This window comes from Anarrhichthys ocellatus, unplaced genomic scaffold, assembly GCF_004355925.1.
Source record: "Anarrhichthys ocellatus isolate YVR2014 unplaced genomic scaffold, GSC_Weel_1.0 scaffold25, whole genome shotgun sequence".
Lineage (NCBI taxonomy): Eukaryota > Metazoa > Chordata > Actinopteri > Perciformes > Anarhichadidae > Anarrhichthys > Anarrhichthys ocellatus.
In genome coordinates this window covers 2,222,521-2,246,874 of record NW_022280055.1, presented here as the reverse complement: position 1 = coordinate 2,246,874, position 24,354 = coordinate 2,222,521, and the positions used below count along the sequence as shown (strand labels likewise).

General features: G+C 40.4%; 1 protein-coding gene across 5 annotated transcripts in view; it reads left to right on the top strand.

Moving 5' to 3' along the window:
- Positions 1 to 9,902: 9,902 nt before the first annotated feature.
- The window catches only part of ryr3 (ryanodine receptor 3), a 106,023-nt gene continuing 91,571 nt past the window's right edge, over positions 9,903 to 24,354 (top strand). For all 5 annotated transcript variants that reach the window (XM_031861595.1, XM_031861594.1, XM_031861592.1 and 2 more), the window contains exon 1: positions 9,903 to 10,011. In XM_031861595.1, coding sequence (XP_031717455.1) covers positions 9,964 to 10,011 — 48 coding nt within the window. In that variant the 5' untranslated portion in view covers positions 9,903 to 9,963. The remainder of the gene's footprint in view (positions 10,012 to 24,354) is intronic.

The window sequence follows — 24,354 nt, the reverse complement described above, 5'->3', positions numbered from 1 at the left end:
GGGATCACTTGCTAAACGTTATGGCCTGTAAATCCACATTCACAGGGAGGTCGCTCAGCTACCCTGCAGGTACTGAGCAGCACTCTGCTAATCAGGGCGTCTTAGCGGGTCTAGCCCCACCAGCACTGTACTGTTAATCAGCTCACATTACATCAAACGTACACTGTGGAGAGACAGAGACACTCTGTCAGATCATTAGTTGTAAAAAAGTACTGTGTTCAGTGACAATGTTATTGGCTTAGCAGTTTAATGTGTGTATTAACTGTTTTTAATGCATTATATTATAAATAAACTTGCCCTGCTTTGCCGTTATTTTTATGCAATAAACAAACGAACCGATAAAAAATTTGTTTTCAAAATAAAGTGACAATTTATTTCAAGTTGGCGACACAGATCAACACAAAGAAGAAGGCCATAAAAAAGTAACAAAAAAGTAAGAAATATCTAAAAAAAATAAACAAACCTTACAGACCATATTTTCTCAAAACAAAGAATTAAAAGTTAAAATCAAAAAATATAAATGAATGCATAAGCAAACAAATAAATTCTCAAACCAAAGATACACATTGTTCCACAGTCAAGCTGGTGATATCGATCAATACTTAAAATGATAAAATAAATTTAAAAAAATAATAATACAAATATATATAAAACATAGAATTAAGCAGTGTAATATAAAAACAAAACAAAATACAATACAATATCTTAAAGGTGTGATTAAAGATGTGAAAAAAGCCATTTAAAACAGAAAAGTAAGAATATTTCATGTGCTTTACATAGATACAGATACTGGCACTTAATGTATGAGAACTCAGGGACACATTTCAAGCTACATGAGGAAGAGTCTTTTCTATTGCTTTTCTGGATTCCTGAGTTAATAAAATCAAAATGAGACTGTAAACTTCCTCCGTCCCTGGTTCGGGTTATTCTTAGTTCTCAGGTTCCACCCTTATTTGCTTTTATGTTACATTATCACAGCCAGAAGCAGGTAAGTCACATGTTTACTGGATGTTACTTCACTGTTTAACTTTCTCTCATGCCATGAAATAGCATTAGAATCAGAGAGCACACGCACAGCTCTCCTGAGCAAACACACTGGACTGAATCCAGCATAAGGCAGCAGAAATACAGTGTGTGCCTTATACAGTAGATCAACATATCACAATATAGTGTAACTGTGGTAAATTGCTCTTTATTATGAATGGTTATAAATGTAAACTTACCAAATCATTTCTGTTGATGTTGTTGAATTGTCTGGTTTTGGATTCTCCATAACTTTAAAGCTTGTTTGAGTTCAGAGTAGCGTCAGACTGGATATGGTGTTTAAAGAATATGTCCATATTATCTCTTATGATCTTTTCAATGAAAACTCTTTCTTAAATTAAGACTTTTTCTTTTTCTTTTTATGTATGTATGTATGTATATGTATATATGTATGTATATATATATATATGTATGTATGTATGTATGTATGTATGTATGTATATATATATATATATATATATAAATATATATGTATATGTATGTATGTATGTATGTATGTATGTATATATATATATATATATGCATTAATTATATGACATGTATTATTATTATTATTATTATTATTATTATTGTCTATGTTCCTCATGCAATGTGTTACCTTAGGGTGAAAAATGTTCACAATGGTCAAATATGAATTTTGTCTCAACTCTCAGCTCCACACACTCATGTGTACAGAGGGAAAGAGGTTAAACTACCATTTCATGCTAATACAGATACCATTGCTTATACAATGCACCTACAGAGTCGCATTAAATCCCTTCTGTTATTTAACAACAAGGAACTCTTTGTCACACACACACACACACACACTGTATGAGGCTTTTCTTTAACCTGAATCCACAGGACTGTGAAGCAAGAGACCGGATTCCACTGTAGTGTGAATATGTAGGTTAATGATGATGGAATATTATATTATATATATTGTGGTCTGGATTACTTTGGCTCACCATCATGAGCCAATCATCTGCAAGTTGTCTTTTCAGCTAATTTAAGTGTCATATGCTCAGATGAAAAAACTGCTGACTTTTAGGTTGTGGTAATACTTTAGACTCCCAGACCAGCCAGCATAACACAGATAAAGTCTTCAAAACAACTCACCCAGAACTCCGGTGGGTGAGGCGTGGATGTCGGTGTATCAATGATGTCATCCTCAGGAGCAGTGATGCGCAGGAAGTCGATGTGTTTCGGTCTGGAGGGATGAGAAAGTGACTTGCAGAAGAAGAGAGACTCCTCCACCTCCTGCAGCCAGATCTTCTCCTGTCTCTGCAGAGCCTCATCTGGGGGGAGAGGAGTCAAATCACCATCAGAGCAGAATCATTATTTTTTCACACTTTAAGTAAAAGTGGCCAAAAAACAGCATCAAAACACTGAATATGATATTTCTTTGAGCTCTGATTTGGGCACCTTTTTACATGTGGTCTTCCATCTGGCACATATCTGATATACAGTCGGAAGTGTCATTAAAAGTCTATAGTATTTCAATATCAAAGTGCAACAGCAGCTGGTGCCTCTGAAAAAAAGAAAAGAGGGAAAATGCTTTCCACACATGAATCTGCGCCCATGGCTAGGACTGTTAATTAACTTGCCTTTAAACCAACCAAACTAAATCAAATGAATGAACACTGAGATCTTTGAGTGATTCCCCAGACCTGCAGTGAATCTTCTTGGGTTATGCTACAGTGTCACCATGAGGATATAAGACAGAACTTCAGCTATAAATGAATAGAAAAAAACTCTTAAATGTTTGCAGCTCAAAAGGAGCAAAAAGCACCACCAGCATGCTGGTTGTCACACTCAGCTTTATTTGACTGTTTTATTAACTTGTTTAACTGTTTGATATGATTCTTTGCTTTCCACTTTTGACTCGTGGCCAATGATTAATCCATCGTCCTCTAGTCAGTGGACACCTGTTGAGATGTGTTTATAATGTGATGCTTGTGGAAATGTTTTAAGCCGGATAAAGAACTATAACTGATCAACTACCAGCAATCTCGGTTATGCCAGTATCATTGCTAAGCATAGTAAAAACACACATTCTAATCTGATAGTAAAGAATAATAAACTAAACAGACACGAAAGCAGAGTCTGAACCCTGAAAGCTGCTCTGAAGATGCACAACTTTAGCTCACCTGTCACAATAAATGCATGCATATGCAACAACATACATGAGAGCAGATTCAGCTATTTATAGTGTTTTATTAAGCATTGACGTCCCTATCAGTTACCTGCTATACTGTATGGATGATGATGTTCCAACTTTATTTGGATATATATTTAAGTATGCAAACTATCAATGTATCTTTTTCTTTTCAACAATCACCTTTCTAAGTTGTAATGTGATGAAAGGCAGCTCGATCTTGTTTTCTTTCACTTCCTGCATCCAGATTTTCTCCATTTATTGCCGAGCTGGTCACACAGTCCTCTCTCTATCGTTTGGGTAAAGAGAGGAAGCTATTCTGTAGTAAATCCATCTGTATCATTTCAGAGTAGAGCGCCAACAGAGATGATAGTTGTGGAACTTTCAGCGGACACATGACGGTCCTCAAAGCCAGATTAAACAGTTTATGGAAACGTGTTATCTGTCCTCCATTTGACCACACTGAAGAGAACACTGGGTTTTGAGAATAAAACCCTCCAAAGGCTCTGCATGTCTTTCTTCCTCTCGCTCTAATCACCACTCTCTAAAGATGTGTTGTATTTCACAAAGTGAACTCAAGCTATCATTTCTATACATTAATTATATACAGCAGCTTCAAGAGTGCTCAATTATTCCACAGCTCTTCATTGAAGCAACCTGATGTTTTATTACAACTCGAAACTCCACCATTTTATCAAATATGAAGAATTGAGATGTCATCATCGTGCATCATTTTGACCAACTTTCCAAAAACGATCTAAAACATCCCACAAATGTATGGGTTCACTTCTAGAAATGAAAATGAGGTTCTGTGGCAGACCCAGAGGAAGGTTGCCATTTTTTGAACTGTAAATTCAATCAGAAAGACGCTCCAACATGCATTCCTCATGAATGATTGTGTCTATGGAGTGTTTAGAGATGGACAAACCAGAGAAACAAAATGTCCTTATCATGTACCATAAGAGGCATAGAGAGGTATGAGAGGTATGTGCAACTACAGTGCAACCTTTTCTTTTCTTGTCATTGATCCAGTGAAGTGTTTAACGTTTGCATTCATCTACAAAGAAACACACACACACACACACACACACACACACACACACACACACACACACACAATTTGTCTTGCTGCTCTTTAAATGGAAACTCTGGTTGTCTCAGGTCAGTGCAAGTGCAGGACTACGAGCTATATCCACATCAGGTGCTCACTGGTACATCATGCCTGAGCTAACACACACACACACACACACACACACACACACACACACACACACACACGTGGTGGTATGTCATATCAGCAAGGGGTCATTATTTACAGACTACCACACATCCTTCCAGTCTGCTTCAGCAGCTGTGGTAAAGAACTGTGCATGTGTGTGTGTGTGTGTGTGCGTGTGTCAGTGGGTGTGTATATGTGGGTGAGAGAGTCAGACTACACTCAGCATGTACCACCTTAAAGACATCTGCTCTTCTTCCTCCTCTGTTCACTTCACTAACAGCCACTAAAAGTCAACGTCATTCTGTTTCTTTCTCTCTAAAGGTATTCTGTCCTCCTTAACCCACCGTACACTGACTCACCATGAAGCACACAATGAAGTTACAAGAACGGCTAAATCCTTTAAAATACTTCATAGAATCCTGCATACTAGTAAACTGAATCTGAAACGAACCAATTGAGTCAACTCTGGAAAAAATATTGTAACATCCTGTCGGGCTCAATGAAATGAGTACGATTTCTCTGTACTCACCTTTCTCTGTACTTTTACTCTATAATACTTCAAGAAAACTTCAATATCTTAATGATATGTTGGTTTTCAACCAGAGGTGAAACCAAGTCATTGTTTTGCACGTCACAAGTCCCAAGAACTAAACTTTGAGTTTGGAGTCCTAAATACGTCTTATATCACTCTCTCCACCAAATGTAATCCCATTTTAACAACAGAGTAATAGTATATTACATTTACATAAATCATGAATGGTTTTTAAATGACTGAACTTAATCATTAAAAAAAGATCTGGGGATTTAAGTGTTGGCTTGCTGGGAATGAATAGTGGTGGTTCAGGAAATGAATTGATTTGCGGGCACACTTTTAATCTCTGGGCTTAGAGGAAGGTATCAGTCAAAAGGCTCAAGTCTAAGTGAAGTCACAAGTCAATGATGTTTAAGTCCAAGTCGAGTTGCAAGTCTTCCGATTATTGAGTCTAAAGTCATCAACTTTTTGACTTGAGTCTGACTCGAGTCCAAATCATGTGACTCCATTCCACACCTCTGCTATCAATCAAAAACAATTTGATCACAAAGCTTCTAACTGATGCCACTATTTGCCTTTTTTATTTTTTTTACTGTATTTCATTTAGACAATGTCCTGCTGATGTAGATCATGTGATGCAATCAAAAGCTCCTAGCAGCTGCTAAATAGACTTTGTGGTGAGACAATAGAGTTAGTAAAACTGTGACATAATGTGACCATATCATCATATTTTGATGCATCTGAACGTTGATAGACAATAATATCGAGTTATTGCCCAGACCTATGTGACTCGTTGTTGTTGTAGCATGATTAACATCATTACCTGAAAAGAGTAGATCATCTTGACTGGTCTCTGTCTCACCAGAGCATCTGCACCTCAGTATCTGGTTCTGTTCCCTCTTCCTGCTATTCTTCTGGTCATTTCCTGTCCCACCACGTTCTGCAGCCCCCTGAGGGAATAAACTGTCTTCAACCGAGCTTCTCCACCTTACGTGACGCTCACAGGTGTCTTGTTCCTGCTGCTCGGTCCGGCTCCGAGGCAGAGAGCACTCGCTGGACAGACTGGACGGGAATAGAGGCGACAGGATGGGAGACATGCTTTCAAAGTTGCTCGATGATCTCGGAGAAAAATCCAGGAGTGCAGACGGAGACGGCGAAGGTGAGAGAGAGGGTGAGGAATTATTTGGCACAGTAGAGGCGAAGTGGTGAGAGTATGACGGTAGGTTTGGGGGCCTTCTCGTTGATCCTTCAAGGTTTGGCTTATAAGACGTTTTCTTGTTCTCTGTGAAGGCTTCACTCTCCGCTTTTGCTGCCTCCATCTTCAGGACCTGACGCAGACTCTGACTCAGAGCTTCGCCCAGAGCTTGAAGCTCCTCAACCAGCAGAGGCTCGTCTTCATTGCACCCCTTGTTCTGGGTCTCACCAAAGCATCCATCTGAGATAAACTGAGCCTCATCCCTCCCGTCGCTGCCTTCTTTGATCCAGTCCGAACTGGTGACACTCACCCGACGTATGATCCCCTCCACCTCCTCAATCTTGCCCATTACACGCTGTGCTGCAGCCTTCTCCTCGTACCACCATTGAGAGGACTTATCCTCTACACCTCCTGCCTTCTTTTCTTCATTTGCATCTCTTACTGCCTTGAAGATCTTGGCTTTTTGAGTATTCCTGGCAGTGCCTTCTGTCTTCATAGTGGGGGGGGTATATGTAGAGGACACATCATTGTCATATTCAGAGAGGTCTGTGTCAGAGTCAGGGAGAGCACATTCTTCCTTCACTGAAAAGCCCTCTCTTTTTTGGTTGAAAGATGCAGACAAGGCATCAGGCAGCTTCACTCTCCACTTTGGCTTTAACTCCTGCTGACTCCGGTTTCTCTCCTCCAACGATGAAACTCTTTCTTTTCCCGTAACTCTTTTTCTCTGAGCGGCAGGAGCGCACATCATCGGCCCCACTTCCTCAAAGTCCCACACCTCAAAAGTAGGAGAGCTCGTCATGGTGACTTTTGTCAGCCTATTCGCCTTGGGAGGCGCCCGTTGAGTCCCAGGTGTCGTCTTGAGGTTGTGCTGAAAGCCGCCGGAGTAAACGAGACCCTCAACTCTCCTCCTTCTTTTCCGAGGAATCTGTAGTCTGGGGGATTTCGGTAAAGCATCCCGACTCTCTGTGTAACCATGAAGGTTCTGTTTATTCTTGGTACTCTGTTGGTTGCCCATGCTCATTGAAGTCTGGCACTCCAAACACAACGGGAACAACTCTGTGGGCCAGAACTCAGAGGAGTCATCCAACACTTTCAGTTTTTCTTTCAAGTCCGAAAGTACAAATTTGTCTGCTTGGCCCTGCTTCGCTGCTCCAGCTGGACCCTCCTCCCTGTAGTTTGAGGTTAGTCCTCCTTGGTGCTTCAGAGGGGCTTTAAAGGGGGGAACTGGGCCACTGCAGTGGGAGAGGGATGGACTCACACAGATCCTCTCGCTGACCGGGACGTAGAGGTTTAAGGTAGCGCGAGTGCCCTCCATGATGTGATTTATTTGATTACCACAGATAAAGCAGGAGACGAGTCCTTTGCAGCAGAAATGGATTCTTTGGAGCGGTTAGACCACTGGACAACAACATGAATCCTAACAAATAAAGATTCAAAGTTCATTTCACTCCTGTTTTAAATGAGTGCATATGCATGAATAAAAAAAAACGAGGCAGCTCTACTGAAGATGAAGTCTCTGCATTTAATAACTAATATCCTTAGATATCACAATTTCCATTCTATATTTATTAATACTTCCACTCTACTACATTTTGGTAGTCAATATTGTACTCTACTGTATATTTTGCAAATTCAAATTATTTAGCATAATATGATCAACTATTACTTAAATGGATTATCATGGATTAAGTTACAGTACAAGGCAGAATATGAAATCATTACAATTGGCCCCACCTTTACCAGCTGCAATATTAGTGATACTCGCATATTCATCCATCACTAATTATGTTGTTAAATGTTTACTTTTGGCACTTTAAATATATTTGGGTTGCTAATACTTGCACTTGAATGCTGGACTTTTACTTGAAACAGATTATTTTGACATTGTAGTATTGCATCTTTTACTTAAATAAAAGTACTTCCACGCTTACATTATCACCGTTTAACTTGACAAAGTTACTAAACAATCTCAGCACATCTAAACACAACTAAAACAAAGTACTAAAACTAGTTTTTTAGAAAACGTCTTATTGACTATGCTTTAAGAAAAAAAAATTTGGCTAATATTCACATTCTTTTGAAACTTTATCATATGAAACTCGTAACTGTCTCATCTCTCCGTGCAGCAGCAGGTTTCTCCTCTGCTGCAGCGACCCTCAGGTGACAGAAGACAGCTCCCTGCACACTGAAGTGACATGAACAGGTTGCATCCAATCAGCGCTGCTCGTATGAATTCTAGAGACTCCTATTGGTTCCTCAGATAAGATTCACTACCCCTAATCCTTTGGCTATTGTCAGGTGCTGTAGCGATCATGTAAACAAACAGACGGGGCTTAGTGAGGATTTCCCCGTAATCATGCAATCCATTTGACTTTAGTTTAGGGTTACTCAAAAAAAAAAGGCTGTAAATGAGCTTAAGGCTAATTGTGCATCCTCTGTTCATATTGTTGTTGTTGTTTTTTTTAAATCAGACATATTTCTATTGCATAATATTTCTTAAATGGTAAAACATGAACATAAAACTCAGATTCTGGTTTGATTTCTGTAGTTTGGCAAGTATACACAGTGAATATGTCCACTAGATGTCAGCGATGTGCTAGCAGGAATCTCGATCTGGAGCTGATTCTTCTTGTGTGTCCCCTGATCATTGAATGAGACCATATGAATTGAACAAATGGACACCTGACAGATGACAATTAGGCTTTGCTCTGTGTAGAAACTGACGTTAAAGGTCGATACAATCAAGCGCGATCATTTGGATGGATGGATGGATTATCTGTTCATAATCTGGACTGCGTATGCATGACCTTTAGTATGAGTGAAATATTTTAGATGGCCTTTACAGTATGAGATTCGAAGTTGAAACTATAACTCTCTTGATAAATCTGCTTTTAATTTATTAAAAAGGAGAAACAATGTGTCTTTACATTGTACAGTCAAGTTAATGGAGTTAGTTTCTGTGCAACTAGAGGCTTTACGGTTAACAATAGACTCAGTGGTAGTTCTTATAGCTAATTTCAAATGACATAACTTCTAGCCGAACTGATTACTTTTATACAGTGCAATAAAAACAGACATTTGGGCCAACTTAACCATACAAATGATCTGTTTATCACTTCACTTTCTCCTAAATGAATAAGCAAAGGAAGCATGTAAAGTAAGTAAATAAGGAAGTGATGATTAAGCACAAATTTAAGTTGGGAAATATGCATTTAAGCAAGCCAGTAAGTAGCCAATGCTTGGTAAGCAACGAACAAGCAAGTTTTGTGAGAGTTGCTTTTCCTCCCAGGATCAAAAACAAACAATGAAAATATATGACCATGAACTAAAATTGCATCGCAAGTGTGTAGTTTTCAGGCGTATGAACGGGTGAGGTGGGTGCAAAACAGAGAGCATTCATAACTTTATATTCGGCCCCACTGCTGCCATTCATCTGACCACCATGCGTCATTGTCAGACCGGCAGCCGTCGAAACTGCTGACTCGATTTTTTTGCAAAGGGGGTTTCACCACAAACCATTTTTAAAAAGTACAGCGGTAATATCTGAGGTCCTAAGCATCATCACCGGTTGAGCAGCATCACCACCACCGGGGGTTCGTTCTCTGATGCCCCGGGTCCGTCCGTCCGCACTGCTGCTGCTGTGCAGCGTCGGGGCGCAGGGAGGAGGAGGAGGGTGGGGAAGAGGAGGAGGAGGAGGAGGAGGGGGGGGCTTGGCCGGGCTGCCCTATATGGCTGTGGATGAGCTGTATGCTAATATCGGCTTGAGAGGCACAGCATCGCGTTTCTGCCGGCAGTCAGTGGTGGCTTCCAGAGTCTGAGCAGGCTCCTTCACAGCCATGGCTGAGGGCGGAGAAGGGGAAGACGAGATCCAGTTCTTGAGAACTGTAAGTAAAGACAGTTTCCACGGTGCGTGCTGCTGAGCCGTTTCATAGCGTGCGCCTTTTCCTTTCGCCAATTAACACCCAGAGGCGGCAGACTGCACGTCAATTAAGTAAAGCCCCGATCCAAGTTGGATTATTGTGGAAGTTTTTGGGAAGAAAATGCATCGTCAGTGGTTAATTTTGAGTTTGCTTATGCATGAATGATGATTTGATGATGGAAGTATCGCCGCAGGTTGCACGCTGCACCTCGCGGCCACCGGGCACACCTGTCGACAGGACTCTTGATGTGGGTGACCTCAATGAGACAACCCGTCTGCTGGTGCAAGGGCTAAAATGACTTCACACTCTCTTGCCATTTCGTAAGACATGCCCCTTCTCGCCCCCCCCATGTCGCGTTGTGATCCGTTTTGTTTTTCTCGGGAACGTCTTGTGCAAAAAAGATATTTTCCTCCTCGGAGAGAAGCGTTTCGATAAGTTGTGCTCACACACCCAAGCCACCCTCTGCTTATTACTATTTTAGTTGTTTTGACGCAGATCGCTTATGTTGCTGCTGCTCTACGTGGATATGCAGAGCAGTTATCCTTGTAAATGATATCACAGCTTGTATGTTGTGGTGGTGGTGACTCGGGTTTTGCATGAAGAGCAATATGATTTATGACACTTGCAACATGCTCAGCAGGGATGTTTACCAAGTTTCATGCACTGCATTTGATTTGAATTTTTAAAGCAACTTTTCCTTTTGTCATAGCTGTTTGTTTTCAAGTTATTCGCTGGTTGAAATCTGTTGTTTTCCGCTATCTAAATAATACATGTATTGAGATTTAGATCTCAGGACTACACCTGCGGTTTTGCACGTTTAAGCCAATTTGCTACAAATCACTCGTACTTTTAAATCGGTAACCATTATACAAACAATGTGGCTGTGATTTGGAAATGTGGATTTGCAGTGTTTTGCTAATGGAATTCATTTTTGTACGATATGAAAAACCTACTGTAGTAGTCCACTCTTGGAACTTGTTTGAGTTGTGTAACCCATCACAGTGTACAGCAAGTTAAATAGTTTCAGTAAGGTCATGCATGTGATGCACAGGTTTTTACAGTGCGCTGACAGATTGCGTACAGACATAAATGGAAGCCAATGGCTGCTTAAAACTGTAGGAGACATATGCAAAACAACAGAGATATTCCAGCAATTTAGCATAATACTTCCATAAAGTTTGGGGGCTTTTGAGCAGTAACGGCAGAGGCCAAGATATCCCGACTTTCAGCACCTAGTGGTTAGTTCCTTGATCCTCATTTCCCATAATGCAACTTGATATCTTCTCTCATTAGACCCTCTTGCCTGGTGAACGTTAACAGAATAAGACTCAAGTTTTAAGTCTGGTTTTACTCGTCGTGAAGTATTACAATCTATATTCATGAAATGTGACTCATAAATGAACTATAGATGCTGGTTTGGTCCTTTTTACAAGTGACGTTCTCCATTGATGTCTATTTGGCTGAACGCCGGACACCAGTGTACTCCTCTCTCAGGGCTTTGAGATGTTGACATACACAGTATTATTAATGTATATACAGTATAATCCCTGTGAAGGCTTGGTTGGTTGTTAGTGGTAGGCGGGACCCTTAACAGCTCCCACTATTTGTGATGCCAGTGATCTGCTGACCCCACGCCTCAGATTCGACTGTCACAATGACATCCTGGTAATTTGATGACAACAGCGGTTTGAGAGGAGCGGGGTTCCCCTGAGCTCCTCAGAACCTTGTTATCAAACCTCAGTGGTGAGAGAAACGTTTCCTCACACAAAGCCCTAAAATGGGAGCGATAATTGAAATGCAATACAATCTGTTGAACATTATGTTATAAGCCTGAGTACAACTGGCAGGTCTTTTTGTTTAATTTTTTGGAAAGAAAACAGTTGCAGGACAAAATGTGGTAGGATTTGTAGCTGTTGTTGGGTTTTCTACTTTTTCCAAGTCAGATGTTTATAAGAAATAAAATGTCAAAGTCTCCTGCTATTGGAGACGGCTGTCAGGTGTTGACAGAAGTCCTGACGTGATTCAATTTCAGCACGGTCACGACCTCACCTTGCTGTTGATGTGTAACGTTGGGGAAAGCTGGCTGCGATAAGTGGAGCACTGTCAAAGGAAACTGAGGAAAATGTTACACCTCTACTGCAAGATGAAGACCGCAGGCCTTGCTGTAACTTTATAGACCGACGCCGACGCTGATAATGGAGATGCAAAGGTTTAAATTAGTGGCAGAACAACTCGCAGCGCATTGGAATTCTTTGCTTTCATATTATTTATGCAGGAATCAGAAAATGTGCAAGTCATTATCTCAGTACGCCAATTGCAGTGTTAGAAGAACACTTAATGTGACTATCAGATGATGATGTGTGTTCAGTGTTCACCTGTGTTATTTGTTGTACTGCTACTTATTGGTTGTGTTGCTGTGTGAAATAATTTATAATAATAATGATTTAATACAAAGAAGAAATATCAACTTGCTTCTTCACTGAAGAACCACCGTGTCATCGTCGGCTGAATACTGTTCAACCCGGTAATTGTCATGCTATATTGGAAATATAAGTATTTCTATGTTTTGGAGCTTAAACTAACCGCTCTCCCACAGATAGTGAATGCCCTATCATAGCTTAGCAACGGCATGCAAAGCTTTGGATTTCTCTACATGCTGAAGAGGTTTGCATGAGGTATCAGTGAGAGCGATATTCAGCGAAGGAGTTAAGACGTTGATTTAAAAATTTAAAACATAACATTTTTCCTGCTGTAATGTGTTTGAATCAGGGAAAGCACCAGGAATCAGTGGTATAGCCATTTAAATCAAAAGTCCTTTGATATAGTTAGACAAACATTCATTTCTTTTTTTTATTTCTCCTGTTGTATAATTGTCTGGTTCCCAGAAACCTATCTCCTCGATACTTAAGCAGGAACCCAGTGGCCAATTTAAGAATCCACTTCAATGTCATGATGCTAAAATACTTGCTAAATGTGTAGCTCATAGACTGAAGAGCGTGCAGGCAGGAATTATCAGGCTCGTCACATCGAAGATAATGTTCGACAGTTGTTGTGAAATTATGAGTTGAATTGGGGGGGGGGGGATAAAAGGGTACATTGTTTTTGCTGATTTGGAGAAAAAGTCCTACGTATAGATTTTATGTTTAATTGGCTAGAAATTAGAAGTCTGCTGTTGTTGACTTCTGTCTGAAATCAAAGACCCATTGTTTATAAAATGACTGGGACTCAACTGTGGTACGTTTCCAGCTGTCATTGCAAACTGCACATCCATGAGAATAGAAAGCTAGTCGGGTGTAGCCACAGTCACTAAGTGGGGTTAAACTAAAGGCCAGGCTTTTTTTTGTTCTGCACTTGTTACAGATATTAGGTTTAATTTAAACTCTGCTGTCACTATTGTACCTTTTTTTTAAAACCAGGTGATTGAGGCCTGCAGTCCGCCAGTAGCTCCTCGGGGCTTATTTGGAGTTTATGTTGTTTTGGAAGCCTTCTGCATACCAAGACGGGGGTTTAAATTTAGCCTGATGATGCTTCTACAGCACATACAGCTCTGCTCCCCTGGCACTAAGCGACACCCAGGGAACAGCTTGAGTTGAGGCAGCACAAGACCAGTGACTCTTTAACACCATGTTTATCGGGATAAAGTAGCATTTAGAAATCAAGTGCTTGAAACCACACAGTACTATACAGCATTTTCTTAAGCTTACTACGTCAAAGTGATAGACAGTGTCTCTGAGAGTTGCACTAAATCTAGTGATAATGTGGTACAACTTGTTAAATTATCATAGATAAATAATCTATTACTTAAGGTTTAACCGATGGCATAGCTGTTGATCACACATAGAGTACGTCCAATAGTTGTGTAATGCACATAGACGGCTAGAGAAGATTGAAGTCACATTTGTTGAACAATGGTAATCTGAATGGTTGAGAATCGTTGTTGAAATAGGTTTTTGATCTTAAATCAAGTGATGAAGAGTATAATCTTATTTTTTTGTTGATTGTTGTGATGATTGGTTGAGCTCCTCTGATGTAAATGGTTGGAAGAGTGGAGTCAAGTGTCGGTGAAAATGAAGAGGAGGAAATACAAACGTTACTGTGCCAGACAACTAACCAAGAAAATAGTACGGCAATATTTATTTAAGTTTTTCTTTCTTTAAAAAAATAAAAAATAAATAACATTTAAGAGTTTAAACTGGTTTACTAGACACATTTAAATAAAGACAAAGAGGCCCAATGGTTTGATATTAATAATTTATCTCCATGGACAATCCTGTTTTCTACTGTTTCCCTTCAAATGTAGGCGATGAGGGAACAATGCGTTTGATTTTGACACCAAAGATAGTGGTTTGTATCCTTTTGTCTTTTAATTTTTTTACGGTAGATTTATCTTCATGCTTTAAGTTATTGATGTTTAGTTTCCACAAGAAACCTTTTGTAAGAGAAACGTTTGACAAAAGTTATTTTTTTTTTTGTCAAGTTCAAAAATTGTCTGACCTTCTAGGACCCGAGAGCCCCCCACGGGGGGCTGTTTTAGAGTGTGCAGCATTCAGCGTGTCGTAGAAAGCATTTTTCATAAAGAAATGTGATTATTGCTCCAGACATATTAAATATCGCATTAACGGGAAAAGTCCGAGCAACATCATCATACCAGCCATTGTAAACACTGCAAACACAATTATACATGAACTAATATCATATCTGGAAGATATCTAGAAGATTTGCCACAATTATGGCCAAAAATCGACGACCTATGCTCACTCTATGGCTCTCTCATCACGGAGCAGGATCGCACATGGCGGATGAACACATGCAGGAGGGGCACAATTCGACCCGGAAATGCACAGCGGCATCCAAATTACTCTCTTTCAAACCGTTCAAAAGTTATGGGTATGCATGCCAACATCAGCAGGTCACGAGGAAAACAAATTGGGTAAAAAAAACAACTTGCGTTTTGGCGATGAAAAACGGATTTATTCGAGCCGATTTTTGCACAGCTCTGCCCGCCATGTTCTGCTGCATGTCTGAGTGAGATCAATGCGCTGGCGGAATGAATCACAAAATGGCAGACGATTCTGTGGGGTGGAGCAATCCATGTAGAGAGGGGGGTTCGCCCAGCATTTTGCGATTTTTAGTCAGTAAACAGACCCGGATACGATCAAACACCCCTGCATGGCTCCCGTTGGACTATCCCGCATCTAAAAATGTCTCACACGAGTAAATTGGCCTTACCAGGGTCACATAGACACACATTATGAGCCATTTATTGTTATGAATGACAGATATGACACATCATAACTGCTCAAAATGGTGTCAAGCTGATTTATTAGGATTATTGAACACTCTTAGTGATAAGAAAAGTGAATATATAGTTAATATTTAGTTATATAGTATATAAAATTAGTATACAGCAATGCAACAGCTGGTTCCGAAAATCAAAATTTAGATTTTCATGACCATTTATGCTGGCCTGCTTCACTCAATCGAAGTAAAATATGTTGTGGGGACATGTAAAACGTGTTGTTCTATGACTGTGGCGTGGTTTTAGGCTTGCAGCTGCATTATTGAAAAAAAAAAAAAAAAAAAGTTCAATACAAGTGCTTTTTTTCAGGCGAACCTAGAAATTTTTCAATTTGAGCTGTGCCATAAGTGTATCAGTTATTAACCAGTAACGTATACACAATATTTACACAATTCAACACATCTCACAAGTGTTACCAGTATTCTGGCATCAAAATTATTAAAATAGACCTTGTAGTTAGAGCTCGGGTCTCTCTTGAGTATGGCTATGCAATTTTCGAGCAGAGGCCTAAAAATAGGGCTAGGGTCCTATGAGTTTAGGTTGTTCTTGGGCGTTTCATCAAAATACATGAATATCATCAGCCTGACCGTTGAAATGTTGGAATCTTAAAAACATTTTTTGTGGATTTCTCGTCACCGTGGGCTTAAAACAATACACTACATTCTCTACCTTGAAAACAGCAGCTGACTAAATAATCTCGCCTCTAAAGGTCCATTTAGTGGCCGCTCTGGAGCTTTTGATCATATCACATGAGATTCAGTAACAATGAAGTTTTTGGTGATAATGTTCAGTATGATTGAATACAAAAATATCACCTTGGAGACACGGCTTCCAAAACCTCTTAAAAATAGTTTGATATCAAGACGCCTAAGTAGAAGTTATACTGTAGGAGCACCATGGACTTGGAATTTCTTTGCGCAAAGAAAATCTTCACCATCTCAGAGTCCTCCAGTCATCATTCCAGCATGCAACATTTACTATATTGGGCTAGTCGACGCCCTTGCAAAGTTTGCCTCTTGAATGAGAGCTGGAAAGAGAGACCGAGAGAGAGGCAGCGTTAGCCTGCGGCCTCTGGTGAACCTCCCTCTGGTGGATTTCAATTGAATGGGAAGGATTTCCTCTGTATTGATTGAGCAGGCTGTGATGGCAAAGCAACGGCGTGTTCTTTGGCAGCTCCTGCTCTCTCCAGTCGTGAGCGCTGAAGGGCATTAAGTCTGCTGCCACCCCCATCGTTTAAACAACCTTGATGTAAAGGGGGCAGGACCTTACATCACTAATACTCTTTGTTGCTGTTTAATGTGTGAGGGGTTTGACCTTGTTTGAAGATTCGTGAGCACTAGTTTCAGAAGAAGATTAACAAATTGAGAGTAAATACTGAACAATTTGTTTTGGCCCCAAATCAACATGGAGTTATTCTCTTGCATTGAGAAAATCATTCTGTGCTCTTTTGTTTTCCAGAGAGACGACTGTCTTATCTTTGCATTATTCTACGTCTTAAACCTTGGACTGGTGTTGTAAAGCTTATAAAATACCCATGAATGATGAAAGTGATGAATGCTCTTTGTCATTTCGGCTAGGTTTGTCCATGTGTTCATTCCTAAAATCATCTATCGAAATGTAACAGGATATAAGTTACCGATGTGTTTCTACTTGGCCTATGAATTATTTTGCCTTGAAAACAGTCGATTTATTTAAATAAATAAACCTTATACATTCAAAGTCCATTCCTCATTTAAATGATTGTCTCTAAATGCACTTACTCTGCAATATAATTCCTTTCCGTTTGCATCATAATAATCTGAAATCTGAAACTTAATTTGAACTTGATGTGTCAGTTTCAGCAGGAATGATGCAGTGCAGTGTGTTGTTGTGGTGGTCCAGAGTTGGCACTAGAATTATATTAAGAGCAGCAGAGTGAATGACTCTCAACTCACATAATTACCTTCATTAATCAATAGAGGACTGAAAGAGGTGCAGACGTGAGCCTCTTGCTGGTTTAAGTGTCCCCTAGGTCAGTGTTTTTCAACCTTTTCTGAGCCGCGGCACATTTTTTACATTAAAAAGATCCCGCGGCACACCAACAACCAAAAACGTTACAAAATGACACATTTTAGCATAACACAACATATATGCCAGGGGTGTCAAACTCAATCACAGAGAGGACCAAAATAAGAAATTGTGACTATGTTGAGGGCCAAACAGGGTCAACATTTAATAAACAGGATAGAAGGGATATTGGACAAAGTGGAAAAAGAATACATGTTTAGGTAGGCTGCATTATTGTATGCATACCAGAGCCGGATGTTTGGCATCTTTTCTTGGCTGCCAGTTCATTAATATCAGGGGTTAGGTTCTGTGGAAACCCTCACGATGGAGTGAAGGTGCATCAGTGAGACAACTCCTGTGTGGGTTTTTGTTCATCTTCATCACAGAGAACAGCTGCTCACACAGGTATGTGCTCCCAAACATGCAGAGCAGCATGTAGGCGGTACACTGGAGGTCTATCAGCTCCACGGGTGCTCTTTCCACGTCAACTGCAAACGCATTGCTGAGCAGTTCAAATTTAAATTTCTGAGCTGCAAAGTCGGTAAATCGCCCAGTGATCTTTGTGCCAAGTGCGCGCAGTTTATCAGCAAAATGCGCAGTCGGGAACACATGGAGACCTTTACTGCATCACACATGTCTGTGATCACACGTCCCCGTCCCTGGAGCTGGAGGTTTAGCGCAGTGAGATGCTTCGTTATGTCTCACATAAAGCCAGCTCACATCGCCACTTTTCGTCCCAGAGCTCTGTAGTGTGGCGGGCCAGTTATGATAAACATATGATATTTTCTGGCGGGCCGTTGTACCGAGAGGCCGGATATATGCTGACAATTTAATGACAAGTCTCTAAATGTGTTGATCCTTAGGCTTTCCATCTGGTTTATTTTGTCCAGGGCCCACTTCAGAGTCAGCATTTTTACTTTTCAAATATTTCTCCGCAACCTCTCCCGCGCGTCATTTCATTCTACTGTCCTAAATGAACACGGTCATTACTGCGCTACCTACTACCCCCCACTGGCATGGGAGAGTATTTATTACTTAGCCAGACACTATATTGCAGCTCAGATGCTCAACAATGGCAAAGCATTTGCAACAACAACTAAATAATATTTTATTGGACTCATTAAGTGAAATTGGACATTTTCCCACGGCACACTTGGCGATCTCTCACGGCAAACTGGTGTGCCGCGGCGCAGCGGTTGGAAATCGCTACCCTAGGTCACTTGGTTCATTTTCATTTAACACCTGGTTGAATTTGTTATCGGCTCTGTGGCCATACTGGTTTTGTTCTTAAGAGCAGTTAGCGTTGTTTGTAGCCTTTATTAATCCAACTTAAGGAATGTGTATTTTCTCAATCAGCCCCTTGCTGAATGTAAAGGGATCCTAGATGAACACATTCGTTTCTACCACAGTTTGAACAGTCTTGGTGGTTTCGTATGAGAAATATTTCATATGTTTTGCTTTCTGCTAGTTTGAAGCCGACGGGTCTCAGTTGGAAATCAAAAAGATGATGTCACTTACTTTCGTGCACCGATCAGACCTTGGCAACATTTGAATCGCAATCTGATGAAAGTTGGACAGCAGATACTTTATAATAAAAACAAAGCTATTTGCCTATTTAGAAGTGAATATTCAATGTTGTAGAGAAAAACTTGAACCTGCAATATATGATCTTTTTGGTCACTTGGAGGCAACGTAAATAAGCTGTGAACACAACACTGATGTATCAGAGTCGATACGGCGAACTTGTTAGCAACAGTTTCGTATTATTCAGCAGTTATGGAGAAACTATATCCTTTAATTGGTACTGTGTTTGAGTCTACTTGATGATAAATGTAATAATAGTATTTTTTTTTTTTTTTGCTGAAAACCATGTTATGAGAATGAACCTAAGCAGTAAAGTTATGGGCCGGACAGCAAAACAATGAGCTGAAACTGTCACAGTGTTTTCACATTGTCATTAGGAGACATTGTTATCGTAAGGATTTAGGCCCTTTTAAGATTTAAAGTTCATTTGTTTTAATTTGCAGTGTATGAAAGCTCTTTTACAGGATCGCCTTGCTTGCAGTCAATGGAGAGCTCTGTTGGTGCAGTTGGTTGCTAAGAGCCTTGCTCAAGGGCACCTTATAGTAATGATAAGGGGAGGATCAAGTAGTCAATCAATTCACAACCCAATTTTCTTGCTGCTAAGAAATGATCCATTGTTTAGATTACTGATCCCATTTAAATTACATTTCTGACAAGATGGGATTTAGGGATGTCTCACTTTGGGAAAACATGGTTCTGTCATTTTGCTAATAATTTGCTCATCTTTACTTTCTCAGTAAGCCCATCAACATCTAAGAAACCCTGTTTTCTATTTGCTGTGTGCATCTGACCTTGACAGCTGTGAGCTCGATGGATCTGGAAATGATTTCCAGCCCTTGTAAGGAGGTAGATTTACCTCGTCACAGACTGCCGCTGAAGTATTGCGAAACACTCAAATGCTTATTGAATTTAGCTCGTGTCCTGTCTTCTTATTGACCCATAGCTATTCGGTCTGTCTGAGGAATGAAGATCTGACCTCCGTGAAATCTATTCCCAAGAAAAAGTGCCCGCCTTATCTCGTTGCTGTCTCCGGAGGCTTTTGTGGCGTGAGAGCTTGAGTTATTTAAAGTTTGCATCAAATTTGACAAGTACAGGATGCAGGGTGAAAACAACTGTCATGAGCTTAGAGGAAGCAATCATGGCTGAAGTTAATGTTTCACTTCACCTGATCTCTGCACTTCTCTTTCACAGCGACACACACACACACACACACACACACACACAGTCCTTTCTAGCTCTTCACACTCGCACATCTTGCCTGTGTCCGCTCTGTCTTATCAGATAGGATGATGGACGTTAGAGAGGCTACAGCTTCGTCCCCTTCCCATTTCTCAGCGCTTCTGCTGAGGTGGAGGCCTCAGCCTTACACACACGGCTAATTCTATTATTTGAAGCTGCTCTAAAGCAATATGCATACAAACTATGCCAAGAAAATCCAATTTGTTATAGGAACACCATATAAATCTTGGAGTCTGTGATCCATGCCAGTGTACTGCAGAGCAAAACATGCTTGACTGCAGAATTTAATTTAATTTTTTTAAATATAGAGCAGAAATGTGTAGCGCATAATTCATTTAGACCCATGATGTCGTCTGAGACATGCACACCTCCACGCGGTTTGCATGAGCATACTGTATGTCTGCACATGGTGTGTGTTGGCAATGGCACAATGTTAAATGCTATGGAGCAACAGTGATCTCAAAATGGTCACAAATGTGTATTGCATGATCTACAAATGAAAAATAAGATTTACAAATGTGATTTGTGCATCATTTTTAGAAATATTAATATTGTATGTGCAGATTTTAAGCTTCAACTTCACAGATCTGTTAACTAGGTTTATTGGTCGGTGCCCCCTCTGTATTTGTTTTGGTAAAGACATGTTTAGAGAAGCAGCCATTTTGTTTGTTTTGTTTTCAGAGGTAGTTAGCCAGGCCTAGTTTTGTTATATTGATTTCCATTTGTTTGGCACGACCACATGTGTCCCATCCTCTCCCACTTTGTTTGAGAATCTTTTGTTTGAAAATAGCTGAGATTAAATAAATATTGTCAAATTGTTACTTCCACTTTGGACTATTTTATTACTTATCGCTTCGAGTAAAAGAAAAGGCGGCTTACCATTACATTAAAGATATTTATAGTATGTGTCTGGAACGGCTGTTAAAAATCATGGTATTAAAGTTTGTGTGGTCTGTACGAGTAAAGAGTTGCATCCACCAACGACCCTTCACTGAATATGCATCAGTCTGGCTTATAATACAATAATATCATAATAACCTTTATTTAACCATTATGGTTCATTCAGACCATGTAATTGTGATCAACGGCAAGTTGTGGCTCTGAAACACGGAACACAAAAGTGTCAGAGAACACAAAAGGTGTCATAGAACACACTGAAGATCTTAGAATGCCCGAGCAGAATGGGCATTCTGAGGTCAACCAGTATCAGTGATTAGTGCCTTCAGAGAGAGAAGCAGCAAGACGAGAGTTATCCCAACCTTGAAACTTTTACCTTTTGAATTTCAAACGTACTCGTGTACAGACTCGTATCTGTCCGAACTTGTGATTTACACACTTATTTCCAACGTTTTGCGGAGAAAATCCCGACAAATCCCAAGGACATCAGCTGCAGCACTCGGTAAGTATCTTTACTTTAGTAATTGTTCTCACATCATAATTTTCATTTCTTTTATCAAAATGTTATTGTTATAGTGTTGCATTGTGACTAAATGTTGTGTCCCCGTCTGCATTCCTCTCAGCTTTGAGTTCCTGGCAACAGGTGTCTCATCTGATGGCTTCAAATATGTCCAACCTTCCATCCCATAGTAACTCGGTAGTTGTTGGAGCCTTGCTCCGTTCTAGTTTCTCCAAGTACCTGGTGGAGTCTGTCCTGGGGCAGGGCACCTTCGGCACAGTTGTTAAGTGCAGGAGGATCGCCGACAGGAAGACCGTGGCCATCAAAATGATGAAAAATCAGGACCAGGAGGCAAAAGCTGAGGTAGGAGAGGAAACTGAAAAGTGCTCATCAAAGTTTGATTTGTAATATTTGTGTGACAATGCTTTTGTACAGCTGTATTTGAAGAAATACCTACAATATAATGGTTTGTTACTGTGGGTAAAGCTAATATAAAATCTGTGACCTGTCATCTATCCCCAGGTGGCTGTCCTGTTAAAACTTCAATTCCTGGACTCTGACAAATGCAACCTGGTTCACTGGTACAGGTCTTTCATCAGCAATGAACACATTTGTCTGGAGTTCGAGCACCTGGACAGAAGTCTTTACGACTTAATGATTGACAGAAATGGCCAACCTCTCCATATTAAGGAAATCAGACCCATTGTTCAGCAGGTACGTTCTACTGCAGTTCTTCCTGCATTAATAATCACACTAAAGCATACTGATAAAATATTGTTGCCCTTATTGTGAAATGACTGACTTTAATAACCTTTCAGCTCGCCAATGCACTTGACCACTTGAAGGTTGCTAGAATAATACATGCAGACCTCAAGTTGGAAAATATAATGTTGGTGAACCATGCACAGGAGCCTTACAGAGTTAAAGTCATCGACTTCGGCCTGGCCAGTGATGTGTCAGCTGCCAGACGGGGCTCCTGCCTTCAGAGCCGTCCGTACAGGTGAGTGACTGAAATCACATTTGATCAGTCAGGGGTTTCGCTGCAGTTGTAGTAGAGGTCATATGCTTCAAGTTGTGATTGATACAGGTGCCTGTCAAAACAGTGGAAATTGTCATAATTGTTGTTTTTCCTCTCTCAGGTCTCCAGAGATTATTTTGGGTCTACCATTTACCGAGGCCATAGATATGTGGTCTCTGGGCATCGTCATTGCTACACTCTACCTCGGCTTCTTACCCTACCCCGGCAGCAGCGACTATGATATGGTAAGTACTACCTGAAGTTTGATCCTCTGATTTAGTTGTGTGTGTGTACTGTATGTAGTAAATGTAAGCTATATATTTTTTCTTCACTCTTAAACCTCTTCTTTATGACTTGGTTATTCATTTCCCCCCCTGTTCTTGTTGTTAAATATTAGTTTTTTTGTATATAGAAATGAATCGGTTAAAACTTAGTGACAGGCCTCTATCCTGTTGTAACTTGACGTTGTATTGTATCTTCAGATGAGGTACATAGTGGAGACTCAAGGTCAGCCACCGAACACCATGCTCTCCCTCGGATGGAAAACTGGCCGTTATTTCCAGCACAACTCCACAAACAGTGCCTGGAAACTCAAGGTACCTGCTACTTCACGACTACTCTGACCTAACTGACTTGCTCTTTGACCTAGAATTTGTGTCTGGTTAATTCTGTCCATGTTGCATTTCTAACATACTGTAGAATATTTGGGTCTGTCTGCCTAATTGTCCAAGTTCACTGTACTCAGATTGTCACACTAACAATAACTGTCTGTTCAGACACCAGAACAGTTCTGGAGGGAGAGTGGAATTCAGTCGCAGGAGACCAGGCTCAAGAAGCTCAGCTCGCTGTATGATCTCGTGCTTGTACGTGTTTGTTTGTTTGTTTGTTTTGTTGTTCACTTAAAAAATATATTTCTCAAGCATTCACTTCTAGAGGTGACTTATTAAGATACCCCTGACCGCTGTTATTGTTTCTTAATTTTACAGATCCGGGCCATCGGCAGTGAAACGAATGCTGATAAAGCTGCAGAATCGAGTGACGTGCTAGACTTTGTGGACCTCCTCAATGAGATGCTTCAGCTTGATGCTGCCAAGAGAATTACACCCAGTCAGGTGCTCAATCATCAGTTCACCAGCATGTACAACATAGTCTGGATGGATCCTTTCAGCTCCTAGTAAGTTAATGTTAAGATTTCATTGATGTGTGTAGAAGAGAACACTTTTTGTTTCTTACTTTATCTGAATGTGTTTGTTCATACACTTGGTAAAGGAAGTTCATTCATGTAATGCTTAATTCTTTGCAGTGTACGGTCCTGTTCTGAGTTAATGAACCCGACTACTGACAGTAGGAAAGCTGTGTGTGGGTCTCTGCAGCAGCCATCCTCTGCGACCGCCCATCCCATCCAGCAGAACCTTCCTTCTGCTTCTGCTGAGAGGAGCCAGAGAAAAAGGGTTAAAACTGACCCAGCTCCACCCACCAGCAGCAGCAGCAAAGCCCTTACCGACGAACCGGATCAGAGGAGCGTCCCTGCTGAGAGCCGGGCTCGGTCAGGGAGGAAGAGAAAATCACCTGATGTCATATACAGTTGTGTGAAAAAGTGTTTGCCCCCTTCCTGATTTCTTATTTTTTTGCATGTTTGTCACACTTAAATGTTTCAGATCATCAAACAAATTTAAATATTAGACAAAGATAACACAAGTAAACACAAAATGCAGTTTTTAAATG